At 43.6% G+C, this 19,261-nt stretch overlaps 1 protein-coding gene across 1 annotated transcript in view; it reads right to left on the bottom strand.

Annotated features, from left to right (window-relative positions):
• Window positions 1-281: 281 nt before the first annotated feature.
• Window positions 282-19,261, bottom strand: part of LIPI (lipase I) — a 94,183-nt gene continuing 75,203 nt past the window's right edge. The window contains exons 8-10 of the mRNA XM_075335076.1: window positions 7,664-7,775; window positions 2,713-2,886; window positions 282-1,492 (exon numbers count right to left, since the gene is read on the bottom strand). Of these exons, the coding sequence (XP_075191191.1) occupies window positions 1,372-1,492; window positions 2,713-2,886; window positions 7,664-7,775 (407 nt within the window). The 3' untranslated portion in view covers window positions 282-1,371. The remainder of the gene's footprint in view (window positions 1,493-2,712; window positions 2,887-7,663; window positions 7,776-19,261) is intronic.

The following is a 19,261-nucleotide window of genomic DNA, read 5'->3' as shown; positions in this document are numbered from 1 at the left end:
TCAACACTTTCGGGCCCTCAACTCCTGAAAATACAGTACTCTATGTATGCCTTCACCCATAAGCTCTCTTCAATTCCTACTGACTAACACTTCTATGATAAAAAACAATTCCAAGTTGTGTATGAGATCTGCCTCTGGAAAGGACAGTCATTACAAGTTTTGATAAAGATCGGATTAAACAAGAGAGTTGTCACTAGGACCGGCCATGTGATCAGGAATAAAAATTCTTGGGGTTTTTTTTGTTTGTTTTTGTAACATGTAGCAACTTTACTATTATTTTTGAAATGTTTTCAATTTTCTAAATACAGTGAAAATCTTTTAAAAAATATATATATATATATATTCAAGAAATCTGTACATCGAAATATACAGTGCTAATATGTTTTGCAAAAAAACAACATACATATACAAAACACATTTTCTATATTACAAACACATATAAATGTACAATATACATACATAAAATGAAAAGCAGAGGTTGACACCATACAATTTCCAATATCCTTTATGTGACTGCTTAACTTGCATAAAAAAAAATGTATATACAAAAAATATACAAATATAATTCAAATTAACTTATTTTATGTGATCAAAAATAGAAAATTTGCTGAAATAGATCTTTTTAATATATTATAAAAAAAATCATTTTTACCTACAACTAATTTTCACATTAACACAAGTAGAAAAATATAGGCTAAATGTAAGCCATTCTTGTACTCTTAAAGGGGTTGTCCACTACTCAGACAACTCTTTCTCTTGCACTATGTTTGTCCCCATTAAAATAAAAACACATATATACTCAACCCTGGTGCTGACACCGTTCCTGCGATGTTGGCATTAGGTCTCCTGGGGCTGACTTAACATTGTTAGGTCATGCAAGCCCTACTCTCAATAACCACCAGCTTCCCTCTGCCCACAAAGTAGACATAAAGAGGAAGTCAGAGCTGTAGGGGTCTGCCCAGTCCCTATTGATGTTTGATACGTATGAAGATGGGGAGAGTGAAGCTGGCGGTGATTGGGCATGGGTCTTGCATGACATAACATTATGTGAGCCACGAAAGAGCGAGTGTTGACACCGCCCGAACGATGACGGCATTGGAGGTCAGTATAAGTATTTTTATTTAAACATGGGCAAACATAGTGAATGAGAAAGGGTTGTCCAAGTAGTAGTGTACAACCCCTTTAAAAACTATGGTGTCCTTGAACATATCTAGTGAGGGATTGCCTGGAACTAGACTGATGTTATATCTTGAGACTCAGTGGTTGAGTTGATCAGTCCATCTTCCTCTTCCCTTGACAGCGTTGATCATCAACAAGTGCTTTACCAAACCAAACTTTGGTTAAATGAGGATCGACGTTTCTTTACTGCAGTCAATCATCTTCTTTCTCTCCACATGAGGAAGAAAAAAAATTGGAGTTCTGACATGGAACAGGCGGGAAATCTGTTTCAACATTTTCATCAAGGACAAAGTCGTAACGGCAGAGTATTTCCCTGTAAAATGCAAATTTATTGGGTCATTCCTGATATACTTGCTCATGATTCACTTAAATTTCCATCAAAATGCAATAGTGGAGTGAATGTCACTGGAACTGTATCCTGCTTTTATGAATAGGTAATACATCTTCCATAAAACAGCCTTCTCAAACATTGTAGCCCAAGAGTACAATGTGAGTGAAGATCTCTTTTCAGAGTGTGCTATGGCTAGAAATAACCAGATTTTTAGATTACAGATTGCCTAAACATCAATAGCATCCAACAGTCTAATGTATGTGGGTGGCTCCTGACTATACCCAGACAGAACAGATGATGTTGGGGTAGATATGGATCAAGCAGATTTAATTTTAGAGATTGATCTTTTAATTTTCATGGGAACTAAGTAGTTGCCAGTCCTGTCTAGAAGTGGCTTTAACCGCTCACCCCATTTGAAAACCCAAGAAAGTGGGCCGAAAAACACAGGAACGTCGGTTAAATGTTCATGTGCATGTATGAAGGAGTCAGGAGAGATACCAGTTGGCCGAATGAATGCTGGACTGTCAGCAAACACAACATGTATATATGGGTGTTAGAGTGGTATTCTCAAGTTTAGAAGTTATCCATTGTATAGGGGAAAATTGCCTGATTGATGTGGGTGCGATTGCTAGTAAGCCCATCGATCCCAAGAACCGGGGCTCTGAATAGCTCCATGTGAATGGAGTGGAAGTTGCTCTTGGGCACTGCTGCTCTATTCATTCTTTTGGGAGTGCAGAAGACCAGTTGAGTGCAGTGCTCGGCTATCCCTGATGGCCCATTACGAATGAGTGGAGATGCACAAGATCAACCACCACTACATTCACACTGAGCATTTCAAAGCCCCAAGTCTCAGGAGCAGTTGGACCCAAGAAGCAATCAGCACGTTATCCCCTATCCTTGGGGTAGGGGATAACTGCTAAACTTGAGAATACCCATTTAACACAAGCAACTTCAGCTTCTTCTAGCATGAACAAAAAAAAATGACTGACATCTTATTGAGAATAACAAAAACTAACTGACATCTCATTGAGAATGACTGTGCATATTGCAAGATTTGAGCTTAGTATTTAGCAGTTGCATGAATCTGGACAATCTTTTTGTTTAATTAAAAATTACCAAAAACACTCGATCACGTTAGGATGTTATGTGCACATTTTTCAACTATTTCAGTATGAAATTATGTAACTAATAAGATATATCACCCGTCAGGATTAAAAGAATATCTAAGCCTCATCCTTAGGACTCGTAGTTTGTATTTTGGTCCAATGACAGTACCAGTGGTAAACATTAAGGAAATTTTTGAAATCTCTTCAGGTTCCTGATCAAACTTGGCCAGTAATGTAGCCTCCTCATTTTGCTCAAATGTGGTAGGATCTCTGAAAAAAAAACAAAAAAACATAAGTCGGAAATTATATAATTATTTGGCAAGATAACATTAAGACGAATATGAACGTATACCCCCAAAATGGTATCAGTTTCAAGGCTGGGAACTTGACACCTTGTCAGAGGGTCCTGATTTGCCATATCTTAGACATTTTCTTTTATTTTCTTGTCAAATAGCGCTGAAATTAACTTGTACAGTTTCATGTTATACACTAGTTGTGTGCAATACAAGATGTTTGGCCTCCTAGCTGGTACATGGATTTGACGCACCCCAGGGCTTTGGGGTACTTGGTCCCGAGCAGTATATTTACTAGGACAGTTCACGGGGTGACCGTTGTCCGATTCCATAACCCTGGGGGTCACTTAAAAGGAGAATTTGTATAAGGGAAAAATAAAAATAAAGTGTTTTTCGTGACACCACTTGCGGTGTGCGGTTATATGGAGAGAACTGCCGCTGCAAAGTCTCTCACTGCTGGGGTTGGTGGTATTGGGCAGCCTAGGTGTGATGGCTCTCCGCAAGTAGAGCTAGGCCCCAGGGAAGAATGTTGGTGGTTGTAGTATATGGGTGCGGATGTGTAGGAACAACTCAGAGGACACACGTGCTGCGGGTTAACTTGTGCTTAACTCACTGGTTTAGGAGTTGCTGCCACCTGGTTTGTGCTGGTCTTTACCAATCCTGTATTCCCTTTGTACCAGTGCCGGTGTAGTGAACTGGTGAGCTTTACCTCCATGCACCCTATAGTCTGTAGTTGGTGGGTCCCTGTAGCTTGTAGCGGTTTTGGGGTCCCCTACTGTTGTCCGTTCTGGCCCATACGGCAGGCAGCTTGAACCTCTCGTGGGTCTGACCTCTGTCACCATTTCCAGGTTCCCTCTTTGCTGCTGTGCCCCGGACACTAATGTCAGTAAGGTCCTTGATGGCCCCCTCACCGTGCAGGTATTTATCAGGCACGCCTGTAGCATCTTTCTGAACTAGGGCCCTGTGCCCCGCCGGTGCTCAGTCCTGTGAGTACTCTCACGTACCCTCCCAGCGACTGTACTCCTGTTTACTCAACAAATCGCTGCACGCTTTCCCGTCAGCAGGTTAACTTCTGACTGACTTGGTGATTGGTTACTTTCCTATCTCACAAGATGTCTGCCGTCTGTTCACTTCACTGACTAGTCCCTCCTCCTCCCAGGCTTCTGACTAGTGGATTAGATGCATCCCAGCCAACAGGTGACCACCCGTCAAGTCCATCTCTAGCCTGTCACCTGGTCTGCGGAAAAGGGCATGGTTTGTGTGTGTGTTGTGGTGTTTTACCAGCACTGGTTTTCCAGGAATCCGGGATTGGATGTAGTACCCCGTGGCACCTGATAGTCAGGGGCACCACAGATTCTTCTTGTAGCAATTTAGAAAGAATGTCTTTAAAAAGCCCACTAATGAGGAGCAAGGAGAAATAATACAAGTCTCTCCATACGGCCAGACGGGGACTTGCAGGGCAGATACCAAAACGATACTTTTCTCTCTTTTGGAGGAGAAATATACTTTTTCCCAGGTAATACTGCCCTTGCCTACCAGTTTGATATTCTCAAGGAGATTCAGAAAGACAATGCCTTAAAGGCATGGTTCACTATTCAGCAATAGTGGCCACATCTCTGTAAAACTAATGGGGAAGAATTTTCTAAATGCCTTGCTAAGCCAATTCTGCCTCTCAGCGAAGTTATTGCAATCCACCTGTCCCCATGAAGTCCCCCCCCAGGCTCTGTGACCTCTGAAATCTGGTGATGTCACGTCAACTTCAAGTTGACCCGACATCACTTGGCGGCCCCAGGCGGCCCCAGTAACTTCACACATCCTGCCAAGGTATCTCCATGCTGATTGAAAAGATCGAGACATATGAGGTGGACAAGGTAAGCTAATCTAGAATTCCTTTATTTTTTTCTTAAACAAAAGGATTTGGTTCTTTCTAATAAATAATAGGGCACTAAAATGAAATGTGTTATTCATGCCCCCAGTGTCAGCCAGGGAGTGCAAAGGATCTACCAGTAACTGATTCTGGGGGTCTGCTATTCAGCTAATAATATTGGACCCTTGTTCAAAAGTTTGCCTTTGCTTCTATATAATAATAAACTAGTTAGTTTGTCAAATTCAGTATACTATGTCAGCAATTTCTCATGTACAAAGGTCCACCAAGGGAGTCACCAGTTTCCCTTTGGGCAAATCTCAGCCCGTCTGCTCCCATATACTGCATATTATATTGTAAAGATAAAATTGAATGGCATAATATGTGGAGATAACAAAACTACCAATCAAGCATTTTCCTCTTAATACAAGTCACCCTAATTTGCAACAGAGCCTTGTACGTCCTTAGATCCCGTGGTCAATAGTGATCACATGTCATCTAGGAGCATAGACAAAAAGAACGGTCAATGGTATGGTGCTAACAGGTAGCTATGACAGTCAGAAATCTAAGTGTCCTCCATGACTCACAAGACTGTCCTCATATCTACCTATTAAAGACTTGTCACATTTCATCTTTGAAGTTAGAAGGGGTTGAGTACTTGTGAGAGAAAGTAAAAATGGATCAAACATAAGGGGGAAGATGTGACCAAAGTAATATAAAAAACAATCTAAATAATACTGCAGCCTGGGATTGCGAATTGCAAAGCTTAGCTCTTCTACGCCGCATCCTCTACTCCTCTAATTACTGCTACTGAGGACAGACTAGTAGGCAGGGGACCCACTGCATAGCAACCGTTAATGTGGTTGTCAGGATGGACATTCCTAGCAATCAGTCTGTCAGATTACTGTCATAGTAGAGTTAGGGGCCCTTTGCACACTGCGACATCGCAGGTGCGATGTCGGTGGGGTCAAATCGAAAGTGACACACTTCCGGCGTCGCTCTCGACATCGTAGTGTGTAAATTGTTTTAACTACGATTACGGAGCGCAAAAGCGTCGGTATCATATGATCGGTGTAGTGTCGGTCATTTTCATTATTTTGGCTGCAGCCACGGTACGATGTTGTTCCTCGTTCCTGCGGCAGCACACATCGCTGTGTATGTAGTCGCAGGAGCGAGGAACATCTCCTACCTGCATCCCATCTGCAATGCGGAAGGAAAGAGGTGGGCGGAATGTTTATGTCCTGCTCATCTCCGCCCCTCCGCTTCTATTGGCTGCCTGCCGTGTGACATCGCTGTGAAGCCACCTGGCCCGCCCCCTTAGGAAGGAGGCGGGTCGCCGGCCAGAACAACGTCACAGAGCAGGTAAGTGCATATTCGCTACGGCAGCTATCACAAAATATAGCAGCTGCGACGGGGACTATCACGCTCAGCATCGCAGCATCGGCTTGAGATGTCGTAGTGTGCAAAGGGCCCCTTAGGGTACGTGCCAATGATCAGGAGAATGCAGGAGACAGCAGCTGCCATTGTCCATGATCAGGGTTCGGGGCGTTGGGATATTTTGCTTGTGTTCTCCCTAAGAAGAACGCTTGTGACTCTGCAGCAAAGAATTGACATGCTTGCGGGTCGTACACACACAGTGGGCATGAGATTTCTAGAAATATCATCCACTGTACTTGTGCTATACAACACAGCATTTTGGACGCAGTGGAAACATGCTTCATCCAAAACACTGCAAATACTGATCATGGGCAAGCAGCCTTACAGTGGTGTTTATAGTGATTATAGGTGTAAAAACTCAATATTACATCATTAATATACAGTAATTTTTGTACAACTTTACACACCAGCTACAAATACAAAGCAGTGACTATGGCTAAATGAATGTACTGTGCATTGAAGAAGCATTCCCTACAAAAATGTGATGCCCAAAACCCTTCTAAACATGCGTGTAGTGTATTATAGGTGCATTCAAATACTTACCAATCGCAGTTTCCAGCACCGCTCTCGTCAATTTACGACTTGCATGACTTCAATTCTGACTTGTTGGATCACATTGCTCTCTCTGGGACTGGTAGTCACTTTTACAATGTAAGTCTATGGAGGGTCAGAACGAAGCTCCTTAGCTTTACATTATAAAAATGACTTACGGTTCATACATTAATCCCAGTGTGATCCGGAGAGTCAGATTTGAAGTTAAGAGAGTAGCAAAAGGACCAGAGTGGCGCTGGAAACCATGGAAGTCTGCAATCGGTAAGTTGTTTAAAGGGGTTGTCCACTACTAGGACAATACTTTTTGATACCACATGTTTCCCCCAGGTAAAATAATAAAAACTATACTTACCTTCCATACCAGCCCCCTTTCAGCAGTGTCCGGGATCATGGTGTCGGGGTTCATGAGGAGTTGTGACATCACACAAGCCCCACGTCCAAACATTGACAGCTTCCTTCTGCCTGCCTTCGGATGAAACTAGTTAACCAACAGGAAGTGAGCACAATGGCTTCACTCACTTCCTGTTGATTGTTTGATTTGTCCGAAGGTGGAGAAAAGGAAGCCGGTGAGCTCTGGCTCCGCAATCCTGGACACCGGTGGAAGAGCACCATTATGGGAGGTGAGTATAATCTTTATAATTTTACCTGGTGGAAACATGTGGAATCAGATAGGGTTGTCCTACTAATGGACAATCCCTTTAATTCAGTAACATTACACATCATCAAGGACCAGCTGGAGGGACTTCAGGGTTGGAGTCGATAAGTTTACTCTAAGAAATAGCTGTATTTTCATCTTTTAACCAGAGTATCAGTTCAGCATCATAACTTGAGCTAAATGAAGAAAAAAATTGTCCTCCATGAGGCGCAACACTGTATTATACTATTGATTTATAATACTTACTGGTCAAGCTTTGATTCTGTAATGTTTCCGGATGTAGACTCAAGTTTAATAGTGATATATCCACTATGTGGTTTAGCATTTAATGTGATAAAGTCCAAAAAATAGTGAAATACTAAAAGAGAAAAAGAGAAACTAGTGGTTATTGACCAATCTTAAATGTACCATACAGTGATATCATCTAGACTTTTAACAGAGAGTAGACGAAGAAGGGTTCTTAAATCCACGCCAAGGAGGACTCAATGGATTCAGAAGGAGATTAATGCTTCTTTTAATAACATGCACAGGTCAACGCGTTTCAGGAGTCACAGCTTACTTCATCAGGACAACAGGCAAGGAACATCATATCTTGCCTGTTGTCCTGATGAAGGGAGCTGTGACTCCTGAAACGCGTTGACCTGTGCATGTTATTAAAAGAAGCATTAATCTCCTTCTGAATCGATTGAGTCCTTGGCGCGGATTTAAGAACCCTTCTTTGTCTACTCTGTTATCAGCCATATTTTGGGACTGCTGCCGGGACCCGGATTCTTACATGCGTGCATATTGGTTGTGACTGGCACAACCACTATAAGTGAGTTTAACTCATATCTTTACCCTTTCTATTATTGGGGTAAGACCCTATTGCGCTTTCTTTTTCCACAGCCCTTGATCATCTAGACTTTGTAATTGAGATGATGGAAATTATGTCACACATGCTCAAAAACATCATAATAATTTTTGGCCCCAGTTGGGATTTTTTTTTAAAAAAACTTTGACATATCATGAACCAAATAACTTTACTGCCTAGAGGTGTAAATCTAGTGGGTGAAGCAGTGATAATGCCACCTGGCCCAAAATTTCCCTTTGGCCCATATGAGCAGACCATATGAAAGACCTATGATGGTTTTGGGACTGGGTGGAGATTTTGCATTGGAGCCCACAAGCTTCAATTTATGCCACTGTCACGGCCTAACCCATGACCTTTATCAATGTATTCTTAGAGACACTCAACTTTCAATCGTATGGTCACATATTCCAGCAAACTCTATAGAGAAGCCACAGTTCCAGAGGAACCATTTAAATTGCATCTGTTAGTAAGATGCACCCTCCTAAGTGATCTATATGGCCATGTAGGTTATAGGAAGCTGATTTCAATGATGCCTTGATATCTGCAATTCAAAATCTTATTCCAGAGAAATCTATGTTTTTCTTATAAGTAAATGAGCTGTTCCAGGCTATGGGCCAGACAGAAACTCATCTGCATGAGAATTTGCCTCCAGAGAAATTTTTAGATGAAAGGGCTGTTACCTGTGTGAGACATGTAATGACTGACAGCCTGCTCTCATCACACTGCTCTACAGTGAGTGATGAAGTCGCATCAGCTGCGCTTCTGTGGCTGAAAGTCAAAGGTTGCTGGAAGAAATAAAGTTAATTTCAAATTTTAGTTGCGTTTTTTTTGCAGCTTTTTATATGTGGGTCTTGTGGGACAAAAAAGCTACAAAAAACGCTAAAGTAATTGACATGTTTCAGATTTAAAAAAAAATGCTGCAGTTCTCAAATTCAGTCAGGAAAAACAAATGTGTAAATGAGATTTCTGTAATCTCATAGCTCTTGCTGGAACTGTTGTGAGAGTGTGGACGTGACTCCTGCAGTGTCGCCACCTTTCCACCAGAGGTGTCTATGTGCAGGCTGAGCAAAGACTCTGTGTGGTTCGGTGCTGTGTGTGGACCAGGCTTGCAGAATGCAGTTGTGTGGTGACCTATTCTTGGCCCATTTATTGAGAGTACGGGATCTGGTAGAGACTGTCTGCTAAGCGTCTGAGAGTTGTTAGTGCCACATCCTGAAAGCGGGCATTTATTGCCATACTGACATCCTCAGGTGTTGCTGCCACAAAATCCCTTGCTGAACCCGTTCCTCTGGTGACCTTTTCCAAATGGTTGTCAGCCATCGAAGATACAGATACTGCGTTTGAATCTACCATAGATACAGATACTCCATTTTAATCTACAGATATTCCCTTTGGTTTGATATTTTTTTACCAGATGAGTGGAACTGTAAGTCCTGAGCTCAGGCCCTGGGAAGTGTGCACACATCCGTTAGCTTTTGGCACCACACTGGTTTAGCTGCAGCAATTTAGAAAGGACTGAACTTGTTCATATGTAAAACTGCAGTTGTTATTAAAGCGCGCCACCCAGGTAGTCTGTTGCTGTGTGTGGGGTACAGAGTAAGGTGAGGTTAGCATTATAGTTAACTTGTAAGTCATTGTGCTGGCCCATCGACAGGTTTGTCCATACACCCAGTGATCCTCAGCACACACATTGAGTAGAAATTGTGCCCTTGCACTAGGCAGAGCGCTTGTTAGGTAAATTTATCCAGATATCTCAGGATACATTGGAACGTGTCGCTGGGGCAGCACATTGATCCCGGTTCTCCCTGGCTGGTTGTATGTTATATTTTATTTGTGATAATTGATGCAAGTTATTTTGTGTTACTTATTCCAACTCAATTTGACTATAAAAACCTAGTTCCTGGGCATTGTATGGTCTCATTCCTGATCTGCGATCTGCTATGTTCTGATAGGAACCTCTCTGGTTCACACTGTAAAAATCAGCTTTTAATTTGCATAAAATAAAACAATGCAAATAAACATAGGTATAAAAAGCAATGAGAAAGTGGAAAAAATGTATTTGGTGAATAAAACAAAATTTATTATACATTTATTATAGACAAATCACACATGTAATCTATACCCTAAGGAAGGCTAAAAAAAACCACATCAAAAACACCACTAAAGGACAGTGTTTTTACTGCCAAAAAAGGAGGTTTTGACTTCAGAAAAAAATGCTTCAAAAATGCTGCTTGTGAACTATATGGATTTATGTTAATAAAATATGCTTATAAACATTTACTTGTATGTATTATGGATTATTGCTGGGAATATTCAGGAAGATCTCCTGCCTGACAAATGTCCCATAAGTATCACTAGTACTCCCAGTTTGGAGTACTCAATAATACCATACCATCTATTTCACATACAGGAAGCATGACTGATGCATTTTTGGTCTTTCTTGACTGGAAGATACTTTCTGTTCAACACAACCGGTCACATACTCACATACTGCACATTCCAAAGCTTCCCACAATGATGATTACAGGGAAATTTAGCCCAGAAGTTATTTAAAGCAGCAAATGTGTGAATGAGAAATTTCAGTTCAGTTTCATTTAAAATTAAATAATACAATTATATTAATTTGCTTAGTTTTAAAGGAACATGTCATAAGATTCATTCTGTCCAAACCATGGACAGCATGAATCACAGTTTAGCTGCACGACTGCAACCAGATACTGTATAACGCTCCGACGTTTTAGAAAAAATGTGTTCTGAAGATCCATTCCTGACTAGTCCAGGGCTTCCCCCGGCAGGATCTTTTACCCTAACTTTTTTGGTTTGGGCAGCATGAATCGCCCGACAGGTCCCCATGAAGGGCATTCCTCAGGACTACTAATCTACCTTCACTTTTAACGGCCAATTTACTTCCCGTAGTTGGCCTAAAATTTAATATGAGGCCACCTGGAAATGGTCTAAATTTTAAAGTTGTAATGCTCATGACTAGAGATGAGCGAACCGGTCCCGGTTCGGCTCGAGGCCGGTTCGCCGAACGGGGGTCCCGTTCGAGTTCGGTTCGTCGAACGTTCGACGAACCGAACTCGAACGTATAGGCTAGAATGGGAGGCAATCACAAACACATAAAAATGCATTATAAATGTACACAAACAGTTAATAAACATTGCCATAACACTTACCGGTCCTCGCGATCCCTTCTGCACTCTGTCTCCTGCCGCTATTCCATCCGATGATCGCTGAATCCTCCCGGTGACCTGCACTGCCAGCAGAGATGCAGGACCTATCGTGACGTCAAAATAGCCATGTGACCAGTCACGTGGCTATTATCTCATTGGCTACAGACTGGTCACATGACTATGACACGTCATGTAGGACCTGCGAGTGCATCTCTCCGGTACACGGTGCACATATGTGTGTCGCCGTGTACCGGCGACATGCTCTAGCACACGGTCGACTCCCCATTCCGTTAGGGACCGGCTGACACAGCCGGTCATTAACGGAGATCACCGTTGCCATAGCAACGCAGTTAGCGGTGACGTCACCGCTAACCGCGGCTCCGAGAGCACCGTTGCTATGGTAACGCGTCTGTTAGCGTTACCGCTAGCAGCCAGCACTGATCACTCACGGAGTGAAGGCTGCACGCTGCTTCCCGATTGTAGTGATGATTGTAGTGAGGATGGAGGTTCCCCAGCCCCAAGTGATGAGCTGGTGAATCTCATCCTTCCTCACTACAATCGTCACTACTACTACACTAGTGATGATTGTAGTGAGGATGGAGGTTCCCCAGCCCCAAGTGATGAGCTGGTGAATCTCATCCTTCCTCACTACAATCGTCACTACTACTACACTAGTGATGATTGTAGTGAGGATGGAGGTTCCCCAGCCCCAAGTGATGAGCTGGTGAATCTCATCCTCACTACAATCGTCACTACTACTACACTAGAAAGAAAGAAGACAGAAGAGCAGGATCGTGGAGGGCTGACAGGGGGTAATAAAGATGGAGTCTCTAATGTGTCTGTGTATTTATTTCTATTAAAGTATTTTTTCTCTGTGTGGTGTCTTTTTTTTAACCCTTTATTGGAGATTCTTAATGGCCGGGTCAAACGTGCCTGACATTAAGAATCTCTGGCTTAATACTGGCTGGTAAAACAAAGCCAGTATTAACTCATGATTACCCAACAAGCCACCCGGCTCCAGGGCTGTTGGAAGAGTTGGATACAGGGCCAGATGATGGCGCTTCTATGAGAGCGCCATTTTCTGGGACGGCTGCGGACTGAAATCTGCAGCAGAGGCGCCCACAAACCTCGGGCTAACCTGTGCTGCGGATTCCAATCCCCAGCTGCCTAGTTGTACCCGGCTGGACACAAAAATGGGGCGAAGCCCACGTCATTTGTTTTTTAATTATTTCATGAAATAAGTGAAATAATTAAAAAAAACGGGCTTCCCTATATTTTTGGTTCCCAGCCGGGTACAAATAGGCAACTGGGGGTTGGAGGCAGCCCGTGGCTGCCTGCTGTACCTGGCTAGCATACAAAAATATGGCGAAGCCCACGTCATTTTTTGGTGGGCAAAAAACTTCTGCATACAGTCCTGGATGGAGTATGCTGAGCCTTGTAGTTCTGCAGCTGCTGTCTGCTCTTCTCCATACAGACAGACAGCAGCTGCAGAACTACAAGGCTCAGCATACTCCATCCAGGACTGTATGCAGAAGTTTTTTGCCCCCTGAAAAAATTATGTGGGCTTCGCCATATTTTTGTATGCTAGCCAGGTACAGCAGGCAGGTACGGCTGCCCCCAACCCCCAGTTGCCTATTTGTACCCGACTGGGAACCAAAAATAAAGGGAAGCCCTTTTTTTATTATTTCATGAATTTCATGAAATAATTAGAAAACAAATGACGTAGGCTTTGCCCCATTTTTGTGTCCAGCCAGGTACAACTAGGCAGCTGGGGATTGGAATCCGCACCACAGGTTGGCCTGAGCTTTCTGGGCCCCACTGCTGCGAATTGCAGTCTGCAGCCGCCTCAGAAAATGGCATTTTCATAGAAGCGCCATCTTCTGGCGCTGTATCCAACTCTTCCAGCACCTGCCTGCTATACCTGGCTAGCATACAAAAATATGGCGAAGCTCACGTCCTTTTTTTGTAGTTTTTTGGCAAAAAAAATAAAAAATGCTTCCCTGGATTTTCCATTGCCAGTGAAGGTAACACCAAGCAGTGGGGGTTAGCAGCCAGTAGCTGCTTGGATTACCCTTAGCTAGCAATACAAAAAATGCAGCGGGAGCCCATATATATTTTTTTTAATTATTTATTTAAATAACTAAAAATAAAATGGGCTTCCCTGTATTTTGATTGCTGGACATCACAGTGCTGTAAAAATAAATCTTTAAAAAAATGACGTAGCGCTCCGCGGTATTTTTGATTCTCAGCGCAGATAAAGCAGACAGCTATGGGTTGCCACCCCCATCTGCCTGCCGTTACCTTGGTTGTCAATCAAAATACAGGGAAGCCCATTAATTTTTTCTATTTAAAAAATAGTTAAAAAAAAAAATTACGTTGGGTCCCCCCATTTTTGATAGCCAGCTAGGGTAAAGCAGACGGCTGTAGCCTGAAAACCACAGCTGGCAGCTTTACCGTGGTTGGGGATCCAATGTGGAGGTCCCCTCAGGCTCTTTTTTATAATTATTTTATAAATATTAATAATTACACAATAAAAGCAGGGTCCCCCCCAAATTGGATCACCAGCCAAGGTAAAGCGGACAGCTGTGGTCTGGTATTCTCAGGGTGGGAAGGTCCATAGTTATTGGGCCTTCACAGCCTAAAAATAGCAGGCCGCAGGCACCCCAGACGTGGCGCATCCACTAGATGCGCCAATCCTGGCGCTTCACCCCAGCTCATCCCGTGCCCTGGTGCAGTGGCAAACGGGGTAATAAATCGGGTTGATACTAGCTGTAAAGTCACCTGAGATCAAGCCCAGCAGTTTGTGATGTCATGGCGTCTATTAGATACCCAACATCATAAACTGTCAGTACTAACAAAAACAAAAAATCGACAAAAGAAATTTATTTGAAAAAACAGTCCCCAAAACATTTCCTCTTTCACCAATTTATTGTAAGAAAAAAAATAAAGGGGTCCCAAGACGACTCTGGACCGTCTAGAATATGGGGGGGAGACACTCAGGGAACGTATCCCCCATTTTCTAGGAGTGCGGACCCTTCATGTGAGGAGTGTGGGTGCAATGAATCTGCACTCACTCTCCCCGGGTCCACAGCAGCAGAGTCCATGTCGTAATGGTTGCTACCAAAGCTGCAATGCCCTGCTCATGAGGTAAGGGCATGCCTAATCAGGAGAACTACTGTAGAGGAAGCTCTGCTCACTGGTATATAGGTGCTCAGAGGTAATAATAGATAAAATTAGTGAGTAACCTCGGCACTCTAAATCTCCCAGACTAAGTCAGTAAGTCACAATGGATAGTAATGCAAAATCACTTTTTATTGGTCCGTATTAAGAAATTTTTTTTTTCATAAGCATATATGTTTTTGTCCAAAACAAGTTACAAATGACGTTTCGGCCTGAGCCTTCGTCAGATTGGACTTATCTGCATGTAATCATGAAAAATGACAATAATCAGTATCACATAAGAGTGAGAGAACAATAACATAAACTCGAACAATGTAGAGGTACAATTGGCATGCAGCAAAAAAATTGCAACACAGCAAAAAATGAAACACATGATACAAATGTCATAATACAGTACAAGGACAATATAGTAATGACAAATATGGGGTCAGAGTAGGCTTAGACAGCTCTGGTACGAAAGAGATGTCAATCATAAAGTAACATGTGCAGTAGGTGTAGAGCTACAGTATGCATGGCAGAGCTAATGGGTAGACCGACCATAGAAAAAGAACGGAGAAAAAGTGGAGAAAAAGTGGAGAAAAAGTGGAGAATAAGTGGAGAATAAGTGGAGAAAAAGTGGAGAATAAGTGGAGAAAAAGTGGAGAAAAAGTGGAGAAAAAGTGGAGAAAAAGTGGAGAAAAAAATGGAAAAAAAGTGGAGAAAAAGTGGAGAATAAGTGGAGAAAAAGTGGAGAAAAAGTGGAGAAAAAGTGGAGAATAAATGGAGAAAAAGTGGAGAAAAAGTGCAGAACAAGTGGAGAAAAAGTGGAGAAAAAGTGGAGAAAATAATGGAGAAAAAGTGGAGAAAAAGTGGAGAATAAATGGAGAAAAAGTGGAGAAAAAGTGGAGAAAAAAATGGAGAAAAAGTGGAGAAAAAGTGGAGAATAAGTGGAGAATAAATGGAGAAAAAGTGGAGAAAAAGTGGAGAAAAAATGGAGAAAAAGTGGAGAAAAAAATGGAGAAAAAGTGGAGAAAATATGGAGAATAAATGGAGAAAAAGTGGAGAAAAAGTGGAGAAAAAGTGGAGAAAAAGTGGAGAAAAAAATGGAGAAAAAGTGGAGAAAAAGTGGAGAAAAAGTGGAGAAAAAGTGGAGAAAAAATGGAGAAAAAGTGGAGAAAAAGTGGAGAAAAAGTGGAGAAAAAGTGGAGAAAAAGTGGAGAATAAATGGAGAAAAAGTGGAGAAAAAGTGGAGAACAAGTGGAGAAAAAGTGGAGAAAAAGTGGAGAAAATAATGGAGAAAAAGTGGAGAAAAAGTGGAGAATAAATGGAGAAAAAGTGGAGAAAAAGTGGAGAAAAAAATGGAGAAAAAGTGGAGAAAAAGTGGAGAATAAGTGGAGAATAAATGGAGAAAAAGTGGAGAAAAAATGGAGAAAAAGTGGAGAAAAAGTGGAGAAAAAGTGGAGAAAAAGTGGAGAAAAAAATGGAGAAAAAGTGGAGAATAAGTGGAGAAAAAGTGGAGAAAAAGTGGAGAAAAAGTGGAGAAAAAGTGGAGAATAAGTGGAGAAAAAGTGGAGAAAAAGTGGAGAAAAAGTGGAGAAAAAGTGGAGAAAAAGTGGAGAATAAATGGAGAAAAAGTGGAGAACAAGTGGAGAAAAAGTGGAGAAAAAGTGGAGAAAAAGTGGAGAAAATAATGGAGAAAAAGTGGAGAAAAGAAGGGAATTTTGTTTACTTACCGTAAATTCCTTTTCTTCTAGCTCCAATTGGGAGACCCAGACAATTGGGTGTATAGCTATTGCCTCTGGAGGCCACACAAAGTATTACACTTAAAAGTGTAAGGCCCCTCCCCTTCTGGCTATACACCCCCAGTGGGATCACTGGCTCACCAGTTTTAGTGCCAAAGCAAGAAGGAGGAAAGCCAATAACTGGTTTAAAGACCAATTCAATCCGAGGAAACATCGGAGAACTGAACCATACCACATGAACAACATGTGTACCCGAAAAAACAGAAAAACCCCGAGAAAACAGGGCGGGTGCTGGGTCTCCCAATTGGAGCTAGAAGAAAAGGAATTTACGGTAAGTAAACAAAATTCCCTTCTTCTTTGTCGCTCCATTGGGAGACCCAGACAATTGGGATGTCCAAAAGCAATCCCTGGGTGGGTAAAAGAATACCTCATGATAGGGCCGTCAAACGGCCCTCTCCTACAGGTGGCCAACCGCCGCCTGAATGACTTATCTACCTAGGCTGGCGTCTGCCGAAGCGTAGGTATGCATCTGATAATGCTTGGTAAAAGTAAGTAGACTCGACCAGGTGGGTGCCTGACACACCTGCTGAGCCGTAGCCTGGTGCCGTAATGCCCAGGATGCACCCACGGCTCTGGTAGAATGGGCCTTCGGCCTTGAGAGAACCAGAAGCCCAGTAGAACTGTAGGTTTCAAGAATTGGTTCCTCGAGCCCCCGAGCAAGGGTGGATCTGGAAGCTTGCGACTGTTTACGCCGACCAGCGACAAGGACAAAGAGTGCATCCGGGTGGCGCAGGAGCGCCATGCGGGAAGTAGAACCTGAGTGCTCTCACCAGAACCAACAGATGCAAATCTTTCTGAAATTGATGGACTGGACGAGGACACAAAGAAGGTGAGGTGATATCCTGATTGATATGAAAATGGGATACCACCTTAGGGAGAAATTCCGGAACCGGACGCAGAACTACCCTGTCCTGGTGAAGGACCAGGAAGGGAGTTTGTATGAGAGCGTTGCTAGCTCGGAAACTCTCCTAAGAGACGAGACCGTTACTAGAAGGCCACTTCCCGTGAAAAACGGGAAGGGAGACATCCTTCAAAGGCTCGAAAGGCGGCATCTGGAGAGCAATTAGAACCTTGTTCAGATCTCAGGGCTCTAACGGCCGCTTGTACGGAGTGCTGAGAAGACAAACTCCCCGTAGGAACGTGCGTACCTGAGGAAGTCGTCGTTTCTGAAAAAATACAGATAGCGCTGAGACTTGTCCCTAAAGGGAACTGAGCGACAACCCATTTTCCTACCTAGATTGCAGGAAGGAAGGAAACATAGACGATGCAACCGGCCAGGGAGAAACACCCTGCGCCGAGCACCGAGATAAGAACATCTTCCACGTCCTGTGGTCAATCTTGGCGGACGTTGGTATGCTAGCCTGTCTCATGGTGGCAACCACGTCCTGAGGTAATCCTGACGACACTAGGTTCCAGGACTCAATGCCACACCATCCGGTTGAGGGCCGTAGAATTCAAATGGAAGAATGGCCCTTGAGACAGCCAGTCTGATTGGTCTGGTAGTGCCCCCGGTTAGCCTACCGTGAGGCACCACAGAACCGAGTACCACAACATCCTCGGTCAATTTGTAGCGACGAGGATGGCGCGGCCGCAGTCGGTCTTGATCTAGCGCAGTACTCTGGGCAACAATGCCAGAGGTGGCACCTAAGGTAGCTGGAACTGCGACCAATGCTGAACTAAGGCGTTTGCCGCCAGAGCTCGATGATTGTGAAACCGTGCCATGAAGCTGGCACATTGTTGTTGTGCCGTGACGCCATTAGATCGACGTCCGGCCTCTGTCAGCGGCGCCAGATCTCCTGAAACCCGTCCGGGTGAGGAGACCATACTCTTTCGGCTACACCTCAGCGACTTAGGAAGTCAGCTTCCTAGTTTCCACACTTGGGATGTGAATTGTGGATATGGTGGATGCCGTGTCTTCCACCCACATCAGAACCTGCCGGACTTCCTGGAAGGCTTGCCGGTTGCGCGTTCTACCTTGGTGGTTGATGTATGCCACCGCTGTGGAGCTGTCCGACTGAAGTCGGATATGCTTGCTTTCCAGCCGCTGTTGGAAGGATTGTAGGGCAAGATACACTGCTCTGTGTTCAAGAACATTGATCTGAAGAGTGGACTCTTGCTGAGTCCACGTACCCTGAGCGCTGTAGTGGAGAAAAACTGCTCCCCACCCTGATAGACTCGCGTCTGTCGTAACTATCGCCCAGGACGGGGATAGGAAGGACCTTCTTTTTGACCAAGAGGTGAGAAGAAGCCACCACCGTAGAGATTCCTTGGCCGCCTGAGAAAGAACGACGACTCTGTTGAGGGACGTCGACTCCTCGTCCCATTGGCGGAGAATGTCCCATTGTAGTGGACGCAGTAAAACTGCGCGAAAGGAACTGCCTCCATTGCTACCATCTTACGTAGGAAGTGCATGAGGCGTCTCAATGTGTGCGACTGGTTCTTAAAGAAGAGCTTGCAGCCCGTAGTGAATGCTGTGTGTCTAGCGGCAGCTTCACTATCGCTGAGAGAGTAAGAAACTCTATGCCTAGATATGTTATCGATAGGGTCGGGGTCGGATCTGACTTTAAAAAGTTGATGATCCACCCAAAACTCTAGAGAGTCTCCAGCGCAACGTTCGGGCAGTGTTGGCATGTTTCCTAAGAGAGTGCCTTGACAAGTAGATCGTCTAAATACGGGACCACAGAGTGACCCTGAGAGTGCAGGACTGTGACTACTGCTGCCCTGACCTTGGCGAAGACCAGTTGGACTGTCGCTAGCCGGAAGGTAGAGCTACGAACAGAGGGTGTTCGTCTCCTATAACGAAGCGTAGAAACGCTAGTGCTCTGGATCAATCGGCACGTGTGGATAAGCATCCTTGATG

The sequence above is a fragment of the Anomaloglossus baeobatrachus genome, chromosome 2 (genome assembly GCF_048569485.1).
Source record: "Anomaloglossus baeobatrachus isolate aAnoBae1 chromosome 2, aAnoBae1.hap1, whole genome shotgun sequence".
Classification (NCBI taxonomy): domain Eukaryota; kingdom Metazoa; phylum Chordata; class Amphibia; order Anura; family Aromobatidae; genus Anomaloglossus; species Anomaloglossus baeobatrachus.
Note: the sequence above shows the minus strand (reverse complement) of the source record. Positions and strands in the feature narration are given on the sequence as shown.